The 19674-nt window shown below is 35.6% G+C and overlaps 1 protein-coding gene across 13 annotated transcripts in view; it reads left to right on the plus strand.

The window, feature by feature from the left end:
* Positions 1–19674, plus strand: part of Tsga10 (testis specific 10) — an 87705-nt gene that overhangs the window by 28303 nt on the left and 39728 nt on the right. For 7 of the 13 annotated variants that reach the window (XR_010040785.1, XM_063229888.1, XM_063229884.1 and 4 more), the window contains 6 exons: positions 3358–3423; positions 4465–4632; positions 6114–6272; positions 8241–8411; positions 8499–8576; positions 9397–9548. Coding sequence is in view for 12 of the 13 variants with exons in the window: in XM_063229884.1 (XP_063085954.1) it covers positions 3358–3423; positions 4465–4632; positions 6114–6272; positions 8241–8411; positions 8499–8576; positions 9397–9548 (794 nt within the window). In the remaining variant the exon portion in view is untranslated. Of the gene's footprint in view, positions 1–3357; positions 3424–4407; positions 4633–6113; positions 6273–8240; positions 8412–8498; positions 8577–9396; positions 9549–19674 lie in introns of all 13 variants that reach the window. The other 6 variants (XM_063229890.1, XM_063229894.1, XM_063229893.1 and 3 more) reach the window with 3 other exon arrangements.

A 19674-nucleotide genomic window follows, 5' to 3' on the forward strand; every position in this document is an offset into this window, starting at 1 on the left:
CCCAGGCTGTTCTCAGACTTCCAAGGATCCCCCTACAAGTTCCTCTCGAGTTCTAGAATTACAAAAAAAATCTTTTTTGAGACAGGATCTTGCTGTTTTGCACAGGCTGGCCTTAACTTGGAAATCTTCCTGCCTCAGCATCCTAAGTAGCTAGTGTTACAGATGTGTCCACCATGCCCTGCATGATTCTTTGAAATGTGAAGAAGCACAATTCCAACTTTACCATTATTAGTTTCTTCGTAAAGTTTGCATTTTTAATTGACACAGGGGTCATTATTGGAATAGATCACTGATATCCCTGTCATCCTCATTACTTTTGTATATGATTCAGTTAATCAGAAGTTATATCTGAGCCTACCATGGGGAAGACACAGTGTGAGGCCTATTCAGGTTTGTCAGCCACCTCCCGTAGACCCCTACACACTCTCTTCTCTTTGTCTGCTTTAGTTTTCTTTGTACCTCCTTCTCACTCATGGTCCTTTTCCCCTTTCTTAACTCTGCTCCAGCCACAGTGGCCCCTTTACTGTCGCTTAGAGCTTACCAGACATTCTTTTGCCTTTGCAATAGCTGTAACGTTTGCCTGGAATACTCTCCCACATTTTCACATGACTACTTCCCTCCCTCCCGCAAATCTTTACTCAAAGGCCACCTTTCAGTCGGTGCTTCTTAATCATTCTATTTCGTATTCCAACCAGTTTCTCCATAAACATTCCCAATTCATTAGTGCTGCTGTTGTCTTGCTAATGTACTAGATGATTTATTTTAAATTTACTTTTAAATTGTCTATTCCAGTTGGAATGTTAGATCCTCAAAGGCAAGGGTGTTGTTCACTTGTTTGGTACACCTTGTTATCTTAAATACCTAGATCAGATACATGAGTGCTCATTGTATAAGTGTTCTCAGTGATGGGATTGCTATCAGTCAGCTATTTTTCTGTTATCTTCTGTTTTTTTCTCTTTTGACTAAAATGTAAACTCCAGGAAAGCAGAGGTTTTTATTTGATTCTTTACTCAGCACATATTGTAGTGACGGATACATAATCAGTGTTCATTAAGTAACTGTCAAATAAATGAATTGGGTTGTCCTTTTTAAAAAATGTGAGCCAGTTATAATTTTGATTTTCATATGGGAATCAGCAGTATTTTTTTTTCATCCAGTACTGGATTAAACCCAGAGCCTGCACACTGAGATACATCCTCGTCTTATTTTGGTACAGAGTCTTGCTAAGAGTTTACGGAGACTGGCCTTAGCGCTACAGTCCTCCTTCCTCAGCCTCTCAAGCAGCTGGGATAACCAGTGTGCTCCACCCCACCCAGCACTGTGTACCTTTATAAAAGTACGGCTGTAGATGTGGCTCAGTGGTCAAGTGCTTGCCTGGCATATGTGTAGCCCTGGGTTTGATCTAAGGCATCACAAGTATACAGAAGTATCCATGTTTATTATAAAAATTTCAGTCTGTTAGCAGCTGGATGTGGTGGCACGTTTCTGTAATCCCTGAATTTGAGAGGCTGAGGCAGGAGAATCATTGCAAGTTAGAGGCCAGTCTGGGCTATATAATGAGTTCAAGGCCAGCCTGAACTAAATAGTCAGACCCATGGAATTTCAGCCCATGAAGTATAGTGAAAAAGAATCTGCTATGAGATTCCTGGTCATTATCTTTTCCTATTTATGTATCATTGGTTACATTTTACCTATATCTAGAATGTGAATTGACTTATTTTTATTACATGTGCTCCCAAATCAAACACTAACTTATTTTTGATAAAGTATCCTACTAGGTATTCTCTTTTGCCAAATTTGTATACTTTATGTTGTAGTTAAGGATTGCAAGGAAAACAAAACAATAGAGGACACATAATTTATAGTATTACTTATAACAGTCACCCAAGGAGTCAAATACAAAGAAAGTGCAGGCAATCTGTCCACGTACTAAACACTTAGAGAATCCAGTCAAGGACATAGATTCCGTGGTAATATCCTTCATGAGTCCAACTGAAGACCTAGAGCCCATGACAGTTTCCTATGAGTCTACCTGGAGGCCGAGAGCCCACAACAATGACTCGTGTAAGTCTGTTTCACAGATCTGCACTGGAAGCTGGAAAGTCTGTGTCAGCAGAGTGAAGGATCTATGCCAGTAAGTTGAGGGTTCTGCACTGGAGCCAGGCAGCAATGCTCAAAGTTAGAAGCGGAACTCCCCTGAAAAGTACCACAGCCACCCTCAGTGATCACGAAGTCCCAAGCTCCACCAATGAGAATAGCCAAGTTCGTCTAAGGAATCCAGCACAACAGACTTCTTCTAGATATTGAGCAGCACACCATCTTCCTCTCCAGAGCCAGAGAATTGATGCTCAACGTAAGGACCAGAGCTCCTCCAAAGCAAACTGCAGCCATTCTCAGCAACAATAAGGTCCCGAGCTCCTCTGATGATACCAGCCAAGTTCATATCAGGAAAGAAGGTCAACAAGCTCCTCCAGGAGAATCCATGGCAACAGGAGAACCAACAACACCAATAACAGCAACGGCTCGTCCTCTCCAAGTCACCTTTTATGCTGGCAACAGTCCTCAGGCGGCCATGTACACTTAGCACCATGCTGATTCCATTCAACTAATATTTATTACAGGTTGACCACCAGTTGTCAGTCCACCATACTTATTTTAGTATGGACATCCTTATGCATTGTATGTACTAGAACCATTTCTCATTTCTTTGTAGTGTCACAATAGTGTGATAAATTAAAATATTGAAAATTATTTATTCCAAACCATCAGGTTATCTAAGCTTTAACCCATGTTCCAAACAGTAAGATCAATTCGTAAACTTAATTATGACTTCGAGAGAAATCTCAGAAAAGAACTTTGATTTAAAGAATAAATGAAGACCAATAATTCAAGAAAATTCAAAATTAAAATATAACAGACAAGACTGTGATAAATTTAGTTTAGAATAGTGAGGGAAAAGATAAATAAAACTTTTATTAAACTAATTGCTACCTTTTAACAGAGAACTTTACTGCATTGCATAAAAATTTACTGTCCTTTAGGAACATTGAATATAGATTTCTAAGGTAATAGTACTGTAAGTTTGGATGTATTCAGTGTCATGAAACTGATACTGTGAGTTGTATCATGAAGCATCATGTATAGAACATTGTGTAATTTGAAGGAACTGCTGTATTTCATTGAATTTTTTTTGTCATTAAAGGTGGGTAAACATAAGTGGTAGATTATATTATTCTTAAACTTTCACTGTCATGATGTTTTTACTTTAAAGTGTCTTTCTTTTTGATGCTCTTTCCAATTAAATCAGTTTAAGTAAAATCTGTAACAACAGTAAAAGAAATTGTTTCTCATTTTCAGATTGAACTTATAGATCAACAAAATAATATAACAGTATTAGAAGATACAATAAAGAGGCTTAAGTCTGTAAGTACATTTTTTATAAATCTATGTTAAGGAATCATTCATATTTAGTAAGCTATGAAAAAAGTATATTGTGTATGTATGCATAGACAATTTTTTTTCCTAGGGAGAAAGAACAACTTTTGTTTAGTTTTATTAATGTCTTTAGCAGTTCTTTGATTTCAAATGATGGCTCTGAAGATTTTAATTCTCAAAATATAAGGCATATTTGTCCCACATTAAATTGACCTTAGTAATAAATATTCTAATCATATGTTTTGTTACTTACTTCTAAGTTATAAGATTGATATAACAGCTGCTTTGTTTGAATATTTTAACCTTAGCTGGGCATGGTGGTACACACCTACAATCCCAACACTGGAGAGGCTGAGGCGGGGAGATCACCATGAGTTTAAGGCCAGCCTGAACTACATAGCGAAACTCTGCCTCAAAAAGACAAAAAACAAAACAAAACAACAACAGAAACTTTCACCTTAAAATATTTGAAATACTTTAAAAACGTTTATAAATTTCTTCCAATAAAGTATTGGTGAATGTAAAGATGTTTAAAAATTATAAAATAAATCTTTCTTAAATATATTATAACAAATGGAAGTCCATGGAAATACACTTGAAAGTATGAAATGGTCAACATCCTTTAATTTATTAATTCACTGACCAGTTATTGAGCAAAACTCAAACACTATGATAGATATCTTAATGATAGCATGTAAGATTTTCTAAAGCAAATTAATTCCTTTCATCAGATTTGTGTTAGGTCTGGGCACATTTATGGCATCTGACATTTTTAAAAAATATTTTTCTTCAAAATTATTGAGTAAATTTAGGGATTCTTTTAGTCAAGAAAAATTGAAGCACATCCAAGAAGTAAAAAATGAAAGTATCTAATTGCTTTTTAAAAACTATTCCTGAATGTTTTAATAATAAATATTCTAGTTTTAAAATAACAAGTTGAGTATTTTTAAGGATCCTGTTTGTTTTTTTTAGAAAAGGATGCCACAATTTAGCTTGAGATAATGGTCTGATTTTTTCCTCCTTGGCAAGATAATTTTAGAGACTGAAAAAGCACAAAATAAATCCCCCTCTAGACTTGATTCCTTTGTCAAGACTTTAGAAGCAGACAGAGATTACTACAAAAGCGAAGCTCAGCATTTGAGAAAAATGCTCAGAAACAGATCTAAAAGCCCAAGACGCCCATCTCCATCTTCCCGGGTAAGCTTGGAAACTTGTAAATACTTTGGGGTTTGTTGTTCACACACGGACTTTTATACTTTGATTTATCTAATCTGGAACTAACTCATTTTGATTGGCATGAATTGCTGTGTCAGAGAGGTGGAGAGACGTGTCCCTTCGATGGCACAGTGGATGGGACTGTCCATTCTTTGAATGTAGTGTAAATGCACTGTGGAGTAGTGTATCATGCAGCCAAAAGGAAGAGCAAAATTAGGTCATTTTCAGGTAAACAGACGGAACTAGACATCATCGTGTTAAGAGAAATCAGCCAGACTTTCTGACAAGTGTTTCATGCTTTCTCTACTATGCAGACTCTAAAAGAGATGTAGGAAGTAGGAGGAGACTGGGAGTAGACAGGAAGAAGGGAATAGGGGAGGGGGAAGGGTGAGGGTGGGAAAGTTATTTGTATATCATTAAGATACCATGATGTTAACATGAATTTATCGTAGGTATCTGCTATACTTCATTAAGAGAAACAGCAAGTTATAAAACAGTATCCGTGGCATTGCCAATTTTTATTTTTAAAAATGAGTTTGTGTAAAGAGCTATCAAGAAATCATCTAGACCGATGTTCTAGATGTTATCTGCTTTAACTCTCTCTGGGAGTGAGATGTTGAGCGTGTTTTTCTTTTCGTTTGAGTGGTTTTTGACTTGTGCTACTATAAAGTATTTCTAAGTGGAGGAAATTAAGATTGCTATGAGTATATGAGGAAAGGGGTATATTAGTGCCTTGATCCACTTTCTTTTTCAATGAGACACAGTACCTGACGCACACACCTTAAAGGAGGAAAGGTTATTTTGATTCACATTTCAGTCCGTGGTTGACTGGCTCCACAGCAGGACCGTATAGCTCGGGGGATGGTGGAGAGCTGCTCACCTCATGGCATCTTAAGAAGCAGAGAGAGTGAAGGGAGGAATCAGGAAGGGAATTAAACCCTCCCAGGTCACACACCAGTGACCCACCTCTTCTGACCAGACTGTGTCTCCTAACAGCACATCAACAGCTTTGTATAGGCCCCCATAATCCAGTCACCTTCCAAAGGTCCTGCTGTGATCCCAGGAGGCATTAGGGGGACATCTAAATGTAATCCATAACAGTTGGTGATAATCACTTCACAGTGTATATATATCTCAAAATGTCATGTTACACACCCTAAATATGTATGATTTTGTCTGGCAATTATATTCAATTAAAAAGAAAGAGACATGCTCCTTTATGAAAAAAGGAATATTGGTTCTTTATACCCAATATAAATAATGTTTAGGGAATAATCAGACAAATTTGAACAATTTGGAGTGAAGCTGTTATAAAAGAAAGATGATTTTGTTATTTATTCTTCATGATTCCCCTTTATTACATAGTCATATTTAAGTGCAGATAATATACTGCCATCAGTACCAGTTTTTTTATACCATATGCTGAAAAGAAAAATTTCAGATTTCTTATATAATAATTGAAGGGTGCCAACTGTGATGTAGAGCTTTTGAAGTCAACAACACGAGATCGTGAAGAACTTAAATGCATGTTGGAAAAATATGAGCGTCATTTGGCAGAAATTCAGGGTAATGTCAAGGTTCTTACATCTGAAAGAGACAAGACTTTTCTTCTTTATGAACAGGTAAATTGTTTATTTCTTATTTATGAATAAACAAGTAATGATGTTCACTTCTAGATGTGTATATTCTTAGCTTACAGAGCTGTAAGATGAAGCAGGCTCACTTCATTCTGTGAGCTCACATAGTGTATTATCTTCTGGACTTTGATGGCAGAGGTTGTGCAGTGAACCTAATTAAAGACTTATACTTTGTTTTATAATCAGTGGACAATTTATTATTATTTAAAGCAGGAGAAATGTGACTACAGTAGCATTTTTACAGTTTTAACCCAGTGACAACCTTTTATTCACTCTCAGGTAATTGTCTTATATTATTCTTGCACAACAGTTACTCCTTTGGGGGAATTAGAGGAGGATAAGACCATGAGCTCCTTGGAAGCCTGCTCCAGGAGCTTGCGTGAGACTCTGAGGGACCAAGTGAGGGTGCCGTCAGGGGACACAAACCCAGGGACACACAGAAAACATGCAGGGAGACTCAATGAGATTGGCTTAGGGAGGAGGAACGAACTGGAATATCTCAAAGTCTGTCCTGAGTGACTCAGAGGATTGTAAAAGGAGAAATAAGAAAGACATTCGTGGTTTGAGGGAAAAGTTGTGACTGCAGTCAGACAGATGGAGCCAGATGATAGTAATACATTCGGGTGGTATTGGAGTGAGGAGACAGCAGGAGGTGAGTGTGTGGTTTTAGAAGTCATGGCTTAGAGGTGAGTTCTGAATCAGAAGAGTAAATAAATTCTCAATGAGAATGGTCTACCCAAAGGAGCAGAGAGGTCAAGATGTAGTTAAAGAGGCAGAGAGGAGCTTTTGAAAGAGATAGAGAACTGAGATGTTACAAGCCTGAGGGAGGAAGAAAACTCAAGAAAAAGGAGGGTGAAAACATCATCAGATGTTGCCAGAATATCAAGAACAGGAGCAGAGGAAAGGCTGTTAGATTTGGAGAGCTCATTTGTTGAAGTTCTGTAGACTATGCTGGGGGTGGGAGCCTGAGTACACTGGGTTGAGGAGTGGGTGGTAAGGAACTATTCCAGTGGGTACTTAAAAAAATACATCAGGGGAAGAGACAAACATGCCAATTGTGCATCAGGATTAAATGACAGGTTTTCAAGACAGGGTTTCAGGGGAGGGGAGGAAGAGGCACTGTTCAAGGTCAGGAAAATAACTAGAAACTGGGAGAATTTATAAGGAAGGCACTTTAGGAAGTGAGCTCTGGAGTTCTGGTGAAGGCTTAGCTATAGAAATTGGGAACTCTTGGGTCTTTCTTAGACACCACCTGAATAGATGGGGACCCAAATACTGAGGAAAAAAGATAAGGAGACTTCTCCAGCGAAGTAGGTTCTGAAGTCATCTGCGAGCATGCAGTAGATTTGGGACTGAGGCGTCACTGAACAAGTGAACAGAGAGAGTATGTTGGGCTCTCACAGAATGATGAGTGGAAGGGCAAACGTAACCAGCAAATGCTAATAGCAAATGTACTTCAGTAGAGAAAGGCAAACACTATGGTAATATTCATCACACCAGTGCTGGGGATTTAGCTCAGTGGCATAAGTACCTGCCTGGCAAGCATAAGGTTGTGAGTTCTATCCCCTATCCCTAGTACCACAAAAAAAAAAAAAAATCACCACACCAGTATTATACCTGAATTGTGCATTCAAATTTTTACCACAAAAGAGATAAACAAAGTATACTAAGTATAGTTCTTTGCAAAACGTTCTTTGATGCAATGATATCTTCCAGATTAATTTTATTTAAAATGTTTGGTAAGTGCATTATAAAGTGAACTTTTATTTAAATACATTCTTTTGTATTTATTTGTATAAACTCATTTGAAAATAAAAAACTGCCTTAAAGGAACATACTTGCTGCATGCATATTAGTAGAGGTTTGCATTGTAATTGGCTCAATATAAAATGGCTATATTTATGTCTAATTTGAAGCTTTTTAAAAAATTTTATCGCTGTATTTAAATAACAGGCTCAGGAAGAAATTGCCCGACTTCGACGAGAAATGATGAAAAACTGTAAGTCTCCCAAATCAACAACAGCACATGCTATTCTCCGGCGAGTGGAGACTGAGAGAGATGTAGCCTTCACTGATTTACGCAGAATGACCACAGAGCGAGACAGTCTGAGAGAAAGGCTAAAGGTTTGCAGGAATTTTATCTATCTAAACACATGTGAAACACAAAATTAGTGACACTGAAGTACTCTTTTAATTTTCTTTTTTAAACAGATTGCTCAAGAGACAGCATTTAATGAGAAAGCCCACTTGGAACAAAGGATAGAAGAGCTGGAGTGCACAGTTCACAATGTAAAAACTCACAGTAGGCTATGAAAGCCGCACAGTGACCTTCTCGCTTTCCTCTTTTCCGTGTTCAGAGTTCTTTTATTTGTATAAGATAGTGTTTGTAGTCCTAAAGTACTTACAGTGGTATGTATAGTATAAATCATCACTGTTTTACTTATTTCCTTCCAAAAATATGAGTAAATCTTTTTGTGTGTTTGGTTGCAAAATGTGTTCTTTTACAAAACGTATTAGGGTGTATTCTGAGGGATTTTAGCAACTTTGTCATCTCTGTACTGTCAAAAATGATATTGCCAAATATTAATATACCAAGAACTTGAGATGCTGTGGACATATATTTGAGGTGTTATGACTATATAAGCAGGATTAAGTGTATTTAACTTCTGTTGTCATTTAAATACTTTCATAAACTTATCTATAGTATTTTGTTATAGTACCTAAAAAACACTCCATAGGAGAAAGTTTTTGTTTTCATAATCCCACTTATCCCCATAATCTCATTTGTAATTTATTAATGGTGGATGACAAATTCTTTTGCGATTTGAATATATAGGGTATAGTCACACTGAATCAGGGTGAAACATGTAAACCAGTGTATTGTGATAGACTTTGTAGAAAAACCATGCAGTGGCCAGTTTTTGTTCCTTACAGGCACGTAATGCCTTATCCATAACATCTCCATAGCACCCAGGCCTCTCCTGGTCATCTCATGTAGCGTTTCTCATAACCCACAGCTGGAATGGTGGGAGGGTGTCTCTGCAGAAAGACTCGGGAGACTTCTGTAGTGATGGCAGTAATCTTAAACCTTGTCATTCTGCTTGTATAGCTTGATGACGAGCGGATGGAGCAAATGTCAAATATGACTTTGATGAAAGAAACCATAACCACTGTGGAAAAAGAAATGAAATCACTAGCAAGAAAGGCAATGGATACTGAGAGTGAACTTGGCAGACAAAAAGCAGAGAATAATTCTTTGAGGTAAACAAAAAACTATTAAATAGTCTACTGTAACTTATAGCTCTGCTTTTTGTAATATATTTTATAATGAAAATTAAATTATTTGTTGAATTTAATTTCTGGAAGGATTATTGTGAAGCAGTTTTAGAAACCTTAGGACACACTGAATAGTTTCCCCAAATCGGTGCAGTATGGTAATGGTCCACTTAATTAGCAAGCGTATTTCTAGTAATGTTAACTGTACATGTGTAGGCTTCTTCAGATTCAACTGAAATAACTTTTATAAGGCCTTTCTGGATACTTAGCATTTTCAGTTTGTTTAACTTACTTTATACTTTCAGTTTACTTTATAACTTGCAATTCTGTTCGGGGATGTTAACAATATGAGGAAGGGGGCTGAGGATTTAGCTCAGTGGCACTTGAGCACCTGCTTGGCAAGCTCAAAGTCCTGAGTTCAACCCCTGGTTCCACAAAAAAAACAAAACAAACAAAAAAATAACCAATATGAGGAAGGGCAGGTTAGAAAAGAGGTAGTTTCTAGAGCGTAATTAAAAGTCATAGCAGAGGCTGGGCCTGGTGGCACACACCTGTAATCTGAGTACTCATGAGGCTGAGACAAGAGGATCGCTGTGAATTTGAGGCCAGCCTGGGCTACAAAGTAAATTCAAAGTGAATTACATAGTGAGACCATGTCTCAAAGGCAACAAAAGAAAAGAAATATCATAACAGAGGAATAGGAGCACGTAATGGAATTTCTGTTAATTGAATGATGTGTTGTTTAACTCTTCATGCTAGTATGGAAGCAGAAGAAATATTAATTAAAACAGCCTGTAGACAATAAATAGGGGAGAATACATTTTTGACAATTTCTGTGTTGGTCATTTAACTTTTAGCATCTGTTGATGTGAGGAATAGAGGTTCTATGAATTCAGTAAGGTTGAATTATAATTAATCTGTGAACATTTGAAAAATAGCATTTCATATTGTTATTGTTTGTTTTTGTGGCACTGGAGATTGAACCCAGGATCTTGCACTGATCTACTTCCCTTTTTTATTTTTGAGTCAAAGTCTCACTGAATTGCCTAGGCTGGTTCAGACTTGCAGTCCTTTCTCAGCCTCCCAGAATGCCAGGAGTACAGGAATGCACCACCATGTATATCTGAAAAATAGTAGTTCATCTGAGTGAACTACTAAGTTCACTCAGTTTGACTAAGTCTGCAGGTAATGCTGGTCCTCGTGAGAATTTGCAGTGTCTCTCTTTGGTGGTTCCAGGACCTGGGCTGCACAGGTTGCAGTTACTTGTCAGGACAAATAATTATTCAAGTTATTTCCTTCACTATTAAAAATTTTTACTGCTTATAAGAATATTGTGAGATCAAGTGAAATGAAGGTAATATAAAATTAAAACAACAGTAACCAAAAAAGCTTACAAAATTGAGAAAATCATGAGGAAAATGTAAATCATTCATGATTCCATATCCCAGGGAAAAATAATATAGCCTATTTCTGACCAGAACTTTGTCTATCTGTATATATTATGTTAGTTTTGTGTGAGAGTATAATTTTATATTTAATTATATACCATAAATGTTTTCTCATGTTATTAGAAGTTCTTTGAAAGCTTTTTTATAGCATAATATTTTAGCAGAGAGATATATTATAGTTTTAGAGATTTTTTGATGTACATTTAACAGTTTTATTCACATAATCAATACATAGTACAATATGAAAACTTTAAACGAATGCAGTCATACAGCATGAATTATTCTGAGATGTGTTCCTTTGTAATAGTTGAATAGTGTTCTATCGTATGGGTATAGAACTAGTCATAAGATTGTTTACAGTTTTGGACTGTGACGAATAAACCCGCTAAGAACATTCTGTATAAGTGTTTTTTTGGATGTATGCTTTAAAATGGGTAAGTTATATGATGATACATACTTCGCTTTTGAACAAACCATTAAACTTTGTCTTCCTCTCTCTGTCCTCCTTCCTTTTCTTCCTCTTCTTTTCTCTCTCCCTCTCTATCTTCTAGTGGTTGTAATATAGTGCTTGTGCTATTTTATGTTACATCTGTAGCAGCAGTGTATGAGTGTTTCAGTGGTTACATATCCTCACCAACATTTGACATGCAGTATCTTAGCCTTACCTTTTAATAGGTATGTGTTAGAGTTTTATCTTTTCTTAATGATTAATGATTTGAGCACCTGTTCATGTACTTGTTTGCTATCTATGCATTTTTAGGAGATGTATACTTAACTCTTTTATACTACTGAGTTGTTTGTGTTAATAAAATTGTAAGTTTCCATCTCCTGTGTATAAAATATTTGTCAGATATATGTTTTGCTAATATTTTCCTCCATTCTGTGGCTTGCCTTTGTATTATCTTAACAGTATCATTTAAAAAGCAAATGTTTTTAGTGAAATGTATTGAATTTAATAAATTTATCATCCAGTGTTTTATGTTCTCTTAAAGAAATCTTTGTAGTTAGGCATGATGGCACATGCCTGTAATCCCAGCATATTTGTTGAAAATACTTACCTTTCTTTACTGAATTGCTTTGCTGTGTAGATCAGTTGTCCGGATATATCTTCCCTTTTACCCTCCTTTACTTCCTTATTCCTTCCTTTTTTGTGGTGAAAAACAGAACACGAAATACACTCCTTGAATCTTTAAGTAAATTGCACAATATTAATTGTAGAGGAGCTCTCTAGCACTTTTGCCTTCTGTACACCTAAGTGATCTACATCCACTGAAGATGTGGGAAGGAGATACTTCTCCTTCCCTCTAGCTCCTGGCAGCAGCCACTCAGCTTTCTGTTTTTGAGTTTAGCTTTTATATGTGGAATATTATACAATGTTTGACCTTCTCTGACTGTCTTGTTTCACCTATCACACAAGTGATGTTCTCAAGGTTCATCGATGGTATAGCATCTGACACAATTCCTTCGTTTTAAAGACTGAATAACATCCCATTGGATGCATACCCCACATTTTCATTATCTCTCCATCTGTTGAAGGACATTTCACTCTCAGCCACTGTGAATAATACTGATGTGAACGTGGGAATGCAGATAGTGTCTTCAAGGTCCTGATATCCATTCTTCTAGATACATAACCAGAAGTGGGAGTGTTGGGTCATAGTGGTTCCATTTTAATTTTTTGAAAGGTTTTTCAACATTATTGAGGTATAATTGTTGAATGAAAATTATATATATTTAAGGCATACAATGTGATGTTTTGATATATAAATATTGGGAAATGATTACCTTAATCAGCTTAATCAGCTTAATTGATATATCCTATACCTCACATAATTCCTTTTTTATTTTATTACAGTGAGACTATTAAAACCTACTGTTGAAAAATTTTAAGTATATGATATATTACTATTAGCTATATCAACATGCTGTATCTTAGGTCTTCAGAACGTTTTCATCCTAAAACTGCAAGTTTTTACCCTTTGGCCAGTTTGACCTGCTTCCCCATTTCTCCTACCAACCTCAGCCATTACAAACCACTCTTCTCTGTTTTTGAGTTTAATTTTTGAAAGATTCCACATATAAATAATATTGTGTAATATTTGTGGGTTTGGCTTATTTCACTTAGAATGTCCTCTGGTTTCATTCATGTTGTTATACATGGCAGGGATTCTTCTATATTTATGACTGACATATTCCATTGCATTTGATATCCTATAGTTTCTTCATCTATTCATCCATTGATAGACACTTAGGCTGTGTATCTTGACTTTTTTGAATAATGCTGTAACGAACATGGGAGTGCAGATTTCTCTTTGAGATGATGATTTTATTTATTTTTAATATACATATGGAGTAGGTACATCATATGGTAGTTGTATTTTCAATTCTTCAAGGCACCTCCTTAAGTTGTCCATAAATTTACATTCTCACCAACAGTGTTAAGAGTTTCCTTTTTCTTCACATTCTTGTCAAAACTCATCTTTTTGTTTTTTTCTTGTATTGGGAATTGAACTCAGGACCTCACATTTGCCAGGCAGGCACTGCGCTGCTGAGCTACATCTGTGCCCCAAAACTTGCCTTTTGATACTAGCCATCCTCATGGTGTGAAGTGCTGTCTCATTATGTTTTCGATTTGCATTTTCCTGATGTTCAGTGATGTTGAGCACCTTTTCATATGCTTGTTGCCCATTTATGTCTTCTTTGGAAAAATAGCTATTTAAGACTTTGTTTTTTAATTGAGTAGTTTATTTTGCTGTTCCTGATTTTTATATCCTGATACTTTCGCTGAATTCGTTTATCAAGTCTAAAAGCTTTTTGGTTTTTATGTCTTTTAATGTAAAGAACCATATTATCTACAATAAGGATAATTTGACTTATTTCTCTCCTCGTCAAATTATCCTTGTTGTAGATGATATGGTTCTTTTATTTCTTTGTATTGCCTGATTACTCTGGCTAAAATTTCAAGTACAGTATTGAACAGTACTGGCAAGAGTGAATATTATCTTTTTCCTGACTTTAGAGGGGATATTTTCAGCTTTTTCCCATTCAGAATGATATTGTAATTTACTGTTATTGCATAGAAAAACAATAGATTTACCTGGGTGTGACAGCCATACCTGTAATCCTAGCACTCAGAAGGCTTAGGCAGGAGGATTCTTATGAGTTTGAGGCAAGCCTAGGCTGCAAGGCCAGCCTGAACTACATAGCAGAACCCTGTCTCTCCCTCACCCCAACCCAATCGATTTACATTGTGATTTGATCCTATAATTTTAGATGAATTTATGGTTATAAAAGGATTTTTTGGTGAAATTTTTAGAATTTTTTGTATCATGTCATTTCTAAACAGAAAGATGATGTCATTTCTAAACAGAGATGACCAGTTGTGTTTCTTCCTCAGAACTGGCTGCCTTTCACTTTTTCTTGTTTGACTCTCCATTAGAACTGCCAGTGTTGGGATGAATTGAAATGGCAATGGCAGTCACCTTTACTTGTGCCTAATATTAGAGGGAAAGCATTCAGCTTCCATTATTGAGTGTGCTGGCTGTGGGTTGTGCTATGTGGCATTTAATTTTGCTCTGATTTTTGTTACTTCCTTCCTTTTACTAACTTTGGGTTTAATTTTTTTGTTTGTTTCTTTTTTAACTTCCTTGAGGTGTAGGCTTTTTATTTGAAATCTTTTTCTTTTTCTCATAAAGATGTTTATCAGTACATAGCTGACAGCTGCTTTTCTGCATCCCGTACATTTTGGTGTGGTTTCTGTTTTGGTTTGTTTCAAGATTTTTAAAATTCTCTTTCCATGTCTGTGTTGTCCTATTGGCTATTCAGAGTAAGCTACTAATTTCTGCATATTTGTGGATTTTTCACTCATCCCTTTGTTACTGATTTCCAATTTCATTTTATTATGGTCAGAAAAATGATTGATATGTTTTCAGTTTTCTCAAATTTATCAGGGACTTTGTTTGTTTTGTGTCCTAACATATGATCTGTCTTACAGTCTGTTTTGAATGTGCTTAAAAAAAGGGTATAATTCTGCTGTTGAATGGAATGTTATGTATGTGTTCAGTACATTTGGAATAAAGCATAGCCCTTGTTGGATTCCTGTGAGAATAATTACTCATTACTGGAAGCGATATATCTAAGTCCCTATTAGGTATTGTTGGTTCTCTCTCCCTTCAAATTTATTAATATTCACTTTATAGCTGGGCATGGTGGCACACTCCTGTAATCCTAGTACTTGGGAGGCTGAGGCAGGAGGATCATTGTAAATTCAAGACCAGCGTAGGCTACAAAGTGAGCCCAACGCCAGCCTGAACCACATAGTGAGATCTTGTCTCAAAAAGACAAAAACAAAAAAATTCACCTAATATATTTAGGTACTCCAGTATTGAGAGCATTTGTATGTATAACTGTTGTATTTTCTTAGTGAATTGACTAGTTTGTCATTATACAATGACCTTCTTTGTGTCATTTTACAGTTTTTGACTTAAAGTCTATTTTGTCTAATGCAAGTATAATTCCCTCTTCTCTCTTCCTGGCTTCCATTTGTACAGAGTATCTTTTTCCTTCTGTGTAGGGTGTTTGTAGTGAGGGCTGCTGGTAATCATCTTAGTGGTGAAGTTGCTGATGTCCCTGCAGGGAAGGCCACTCGGGACCATGGCGGCACCCACTCCATGGCCAATGCTGATAGACCTTGCCCTTACTTGTTTTAGGGATCTCTCAGTGTGTCAGGTATGCTGATCTCTCCAGAAATCCTCCATTTTTTATTTTAGTGTATTAGAGAGATTCTCAGCTCTGATCCCTTCCTGGAATATTTTATGTAATTGATAGCAGTCCAATTGTTTTGAATTTTTTTGTGACAGGCAAATGCTGGTCTTGTGCAGTCATCTTGTTGATGGCACTCCTTTTATTTTTAATTTTTTGAGCGATTCTATTGTCCTCTATAGTGGCTCCACCAATTTACATTCCCCCAACGGTGTACAGTGGCTCCATTTGCTTTATGTTTGCCAAAACTTGTTACTTATTTTTGATAGCTATCCTAAGAGGTATGAGGTCACACCTCACTGTGATTTGCATTTCCCCAGTGGTTAAAGGTATTGTGCATCTTTTTGTATGTTGTTTGTGTGTCTTTATTGGAGAACTGGCTGTACAATCCCTTTACACATTTGTAAATTGGGTGGTGTGTTTTTGTTTTATTGCTTTTGGGGTTTTTTTGTTTGTATTTTTGCTATTCAGTCGAATGCATTTTTAAATTGTTTTGGATATTAACACTAGCAGTATGTTTCCATGTATTTCCCCACTTCTCTTGGTTGTCTTTGTACTCTGTTGACTCTTACTACACAGAAACCTTTTAATTCATGCTCACTTGTCTTTTTTTGGCTTTTGCCTGTTTTTGATGTCATAGCTGAGAAAGAATTTCCAATATTATGAAACATTTTCTCTTTTGTTTTTGTCTAGCACTTTTGTATTTCCAGTTCTGTTTAATTCCTTAATCCATCTTTAGTTGTTTTGTATGTACAGTGTAAGATTAAGATCTAGTTTAATGTCTTTGCATGTGGATTATTTAGTTTTCTTCCAACCACCATTTATTGAAGAGAATCACCTTACTACACTGCGTAGTCCTCTTACCCTTGAGCCACATTTCACATTATTTGACCACTTAGATGTGGGTTCATTTTTTTATGTCAGTAACCTGTTTTGGTTACTATAGCAGCCAACATAATGTAATTTAAAAGCAGGAGGCATGAGGCCTCCAACTTTGTTCTCTCTCAAGACTTTTTTCTGTCGAGCTAAAAGTTTGTTAATTTTGGCCTTTGTGGGTTTATTTGTTGATTATTTTGTTCCATATATATGTTAATGTCCATATAATATTTCTGATTATGTTAATTTTTTGAGTCTTCCTATTAGGTACTATTTTTCATTGTTGTGTTGGCTATTCTAGTTCGTTTGCATCTTATTTCAATTTTAGAATAAACTTTTTTAAATTATAAAAGGCCTGCTGGGAATTTGGTTGGAACTGGGGAGGAGTAATAAAAATGTTGACTTTTCCTACTTAAGAACACAGTTTACTTCTTCTTTCATTTAAGTCTTTAATTTTCCTCAGCATTTTGTTTTGGAAGTGGTCGTGTGTGTGTATGTGTGTGTGTGTGCACGTGCGTGTGTCATGCATAGTCTCTGTGTGTTTGTGTATTTTGCTAAGGATTATATCCAGGGAGTGCTGAGCCACATCCCCAGTCAGAAGTAATTAATTTTTTGAGACAAGTTCTTGTTGTGTAGTTCAGTCTAGCCTTGAACTCATTATGTAGCCTCTGAAAGTGCTGTTATTATTGGCTTATACTATCATGCCTGGCTTTATTTTGAGATAGACTGTCACTAAATTGTCCACACCTCAAACTTGTGATCCTCTTGCCTTAGCCTTCTGAGTGGGATTCAGGTGTGTATCACCATTCCCAGTTGATTCATAGTATTTAATGTGTTGATCTTGCACATCTTTGGTAGACATCCCTGTGTTTCATATTTTATGCTTTTATAAAGGAGATCAAATTTCACGTTCTAATTGTTCATTGTTAGCATATGAAAATACAATTGTTTTTTAAGGAACACTTTTTATTTTAGAAGTTTCAGATTTTCTGAAAAATTCTGAAGATTTCTAGCACTCCTATGTACCTCACACAGAGTTTTTGCTAGCATTAACACCTTACACTATTATGGTATATTTATAATAGTTCGTGACCCAATACTGGTCCATTATGAATAACTGAAGTCCATACTTTGTGCAGATTTTCTTAGGTTTTTCCCAATGTCCTTTTTTTGTTCAGGATCCCATGCAGGATACCACATCACACTTAGTTGTCATGTCTCCTTAGGTTTCTCTTGGCTATGCAATCTCAGACTTTCCTTGTTTTTGGTGACCTTGACAATTTTGAGGAATACTTACCAGCAGATATTTTTGTAGAATGTCTCAAGTAGGATTTGTCTAATGTTTCCTCATGATTAGACTGAGGTGGTATGTTTTTAGGAGAAAGATCACAGAGAGAAAAGTGTCAGTTTAGGGTTTCATATATAAAGGGTATGCACAGATGATATGATTTAACACTTGATTTTGACTTTGATTACCTGTGTGAAGTAGGGGTTGACTTTTTGTATTTGACACTATCTAGTGCATAGCGTTTTTAGTTTGTCTTCTTTCACTTAGCAGCATATGTTTAAGGGTCATCCATGACTTTTATGTCTTCATCATTCATTTCTTCTTCTCACTAAGTAATATTCCATTGTGAGATGTGTCATATTTTGTTTTTCCATGTGAATGACATCTTGTCTGCTTACACTGTTTTTGGTAATTACAAACTTTCACATGCAGGTGTTTTAAAAATAAGTTCAGTAAACACTTAGGTGCAAGACTGCTGGTCATATAGTAAAATGATGTTTAACTTTATAGGAAATCACCAAACTCTCTTCCAAAGTGTGTGTATCAAAAATTTAGATTTTACTATTGTGAGAAATGTATACTGATGAATTGTTACAATTTTCAGTTTCTTCTTAATAAATGATGTGGAGCATCTTTTGGAATGTGTATTTTCCATTTGTATATCTTCTTTTAAGCTTCTCATTTAAATATTTAAAATCTTTTAAATTTTTAAAGTGTTTACTTACCTATTGTTGAGTTTTCAGTGTTCATTGTATATTTTGGATACATTTTCTTATGAGATACATGCTTTGCAATTATAACTTCCCTCTCCCTGTCTTGCGTTTTTTCATTCTCTTAGCAGTATTTTTTAGCAAGCAAAAGTTTTTTAATGAAGTTCAACTCATCGTCTTTTCCTTTTAGGGATTGTGCTTTTGGTGTTGTATTTAAAAACATTAATCTTTCTCTTGTGTTTTCTTATTTAAGTTATATAGTTTTGTATTTACACTTACTATCAATAATTTATTTCTGGCTACTTTTGTGAAAGATGCAGTGTATATGTCTAGGTTCACTTAATTTATATACGACCATCCAACACTTGTAGTGTAATTTGTTGAAAGGGTATTCTTTCTCCACTAAATTGCCTTTATTCCTTTGTCAAACATCATTTGTCTATATTTATATACATTTTTTCAGTTTTCTGTTTGCTTCATTGATGTGTCTATTCTTTTGCCAAATCATGCTGTCTTAATTACTATAGCTTTGAATTAAATCTTGAAACTGGATAATATAAAGTTTCAAATTTCGTCTTCAGTAGTATATTCCTTCAGCTGAGTCTTTTGCCTTTCCACATAAACTTAGAATTACTTTGTTAATATCTACAAAATGGCTTTCTGGAATTTTAATTCAGATTGCATTGAATCTATAAATCACTTTGCGAACAACTAATATCTTCATGTATTTTTCAATCACTGAACATGGAGTTTCATTTACTTAGATCTTTGAATGTTTTATCAGTGTTTTGTAGTTTTGTATTTTAACACTGTATTTAATATATAAATATAGATACTGTATATAGATACATAAGTACTGTTTATTAGTTAAAAATTTCTAGGCCATTTAGATACTACTTATGTTCTATCCTACATTTTTTCTTTCCTTTTTGTATCTCAAGAATATTCACATTTTGTTGATGTACTGCTCAGTTTTTCAGTTTTTTTCTTTGCATTTTAGTTTTAAGAGTTATTATTGTACTGTCTTC

This window comes from Cavia porcellus, unplaced genomic scaffold (assembly GCF_034190915.1).
Source record: "Cavia porcellus strain 051 isolate PalLab524CR breed Dunkin Hartley unplaced genomic scaffold, mCavPor4.1 scaffold_18, whole genome shotgun sequence".
Lineage (NCBI taxonomy): Eukaryota > Metazoa > Chordata > Mammalia > Rodentia > Caviidae > Cavia > Cavia porcellus.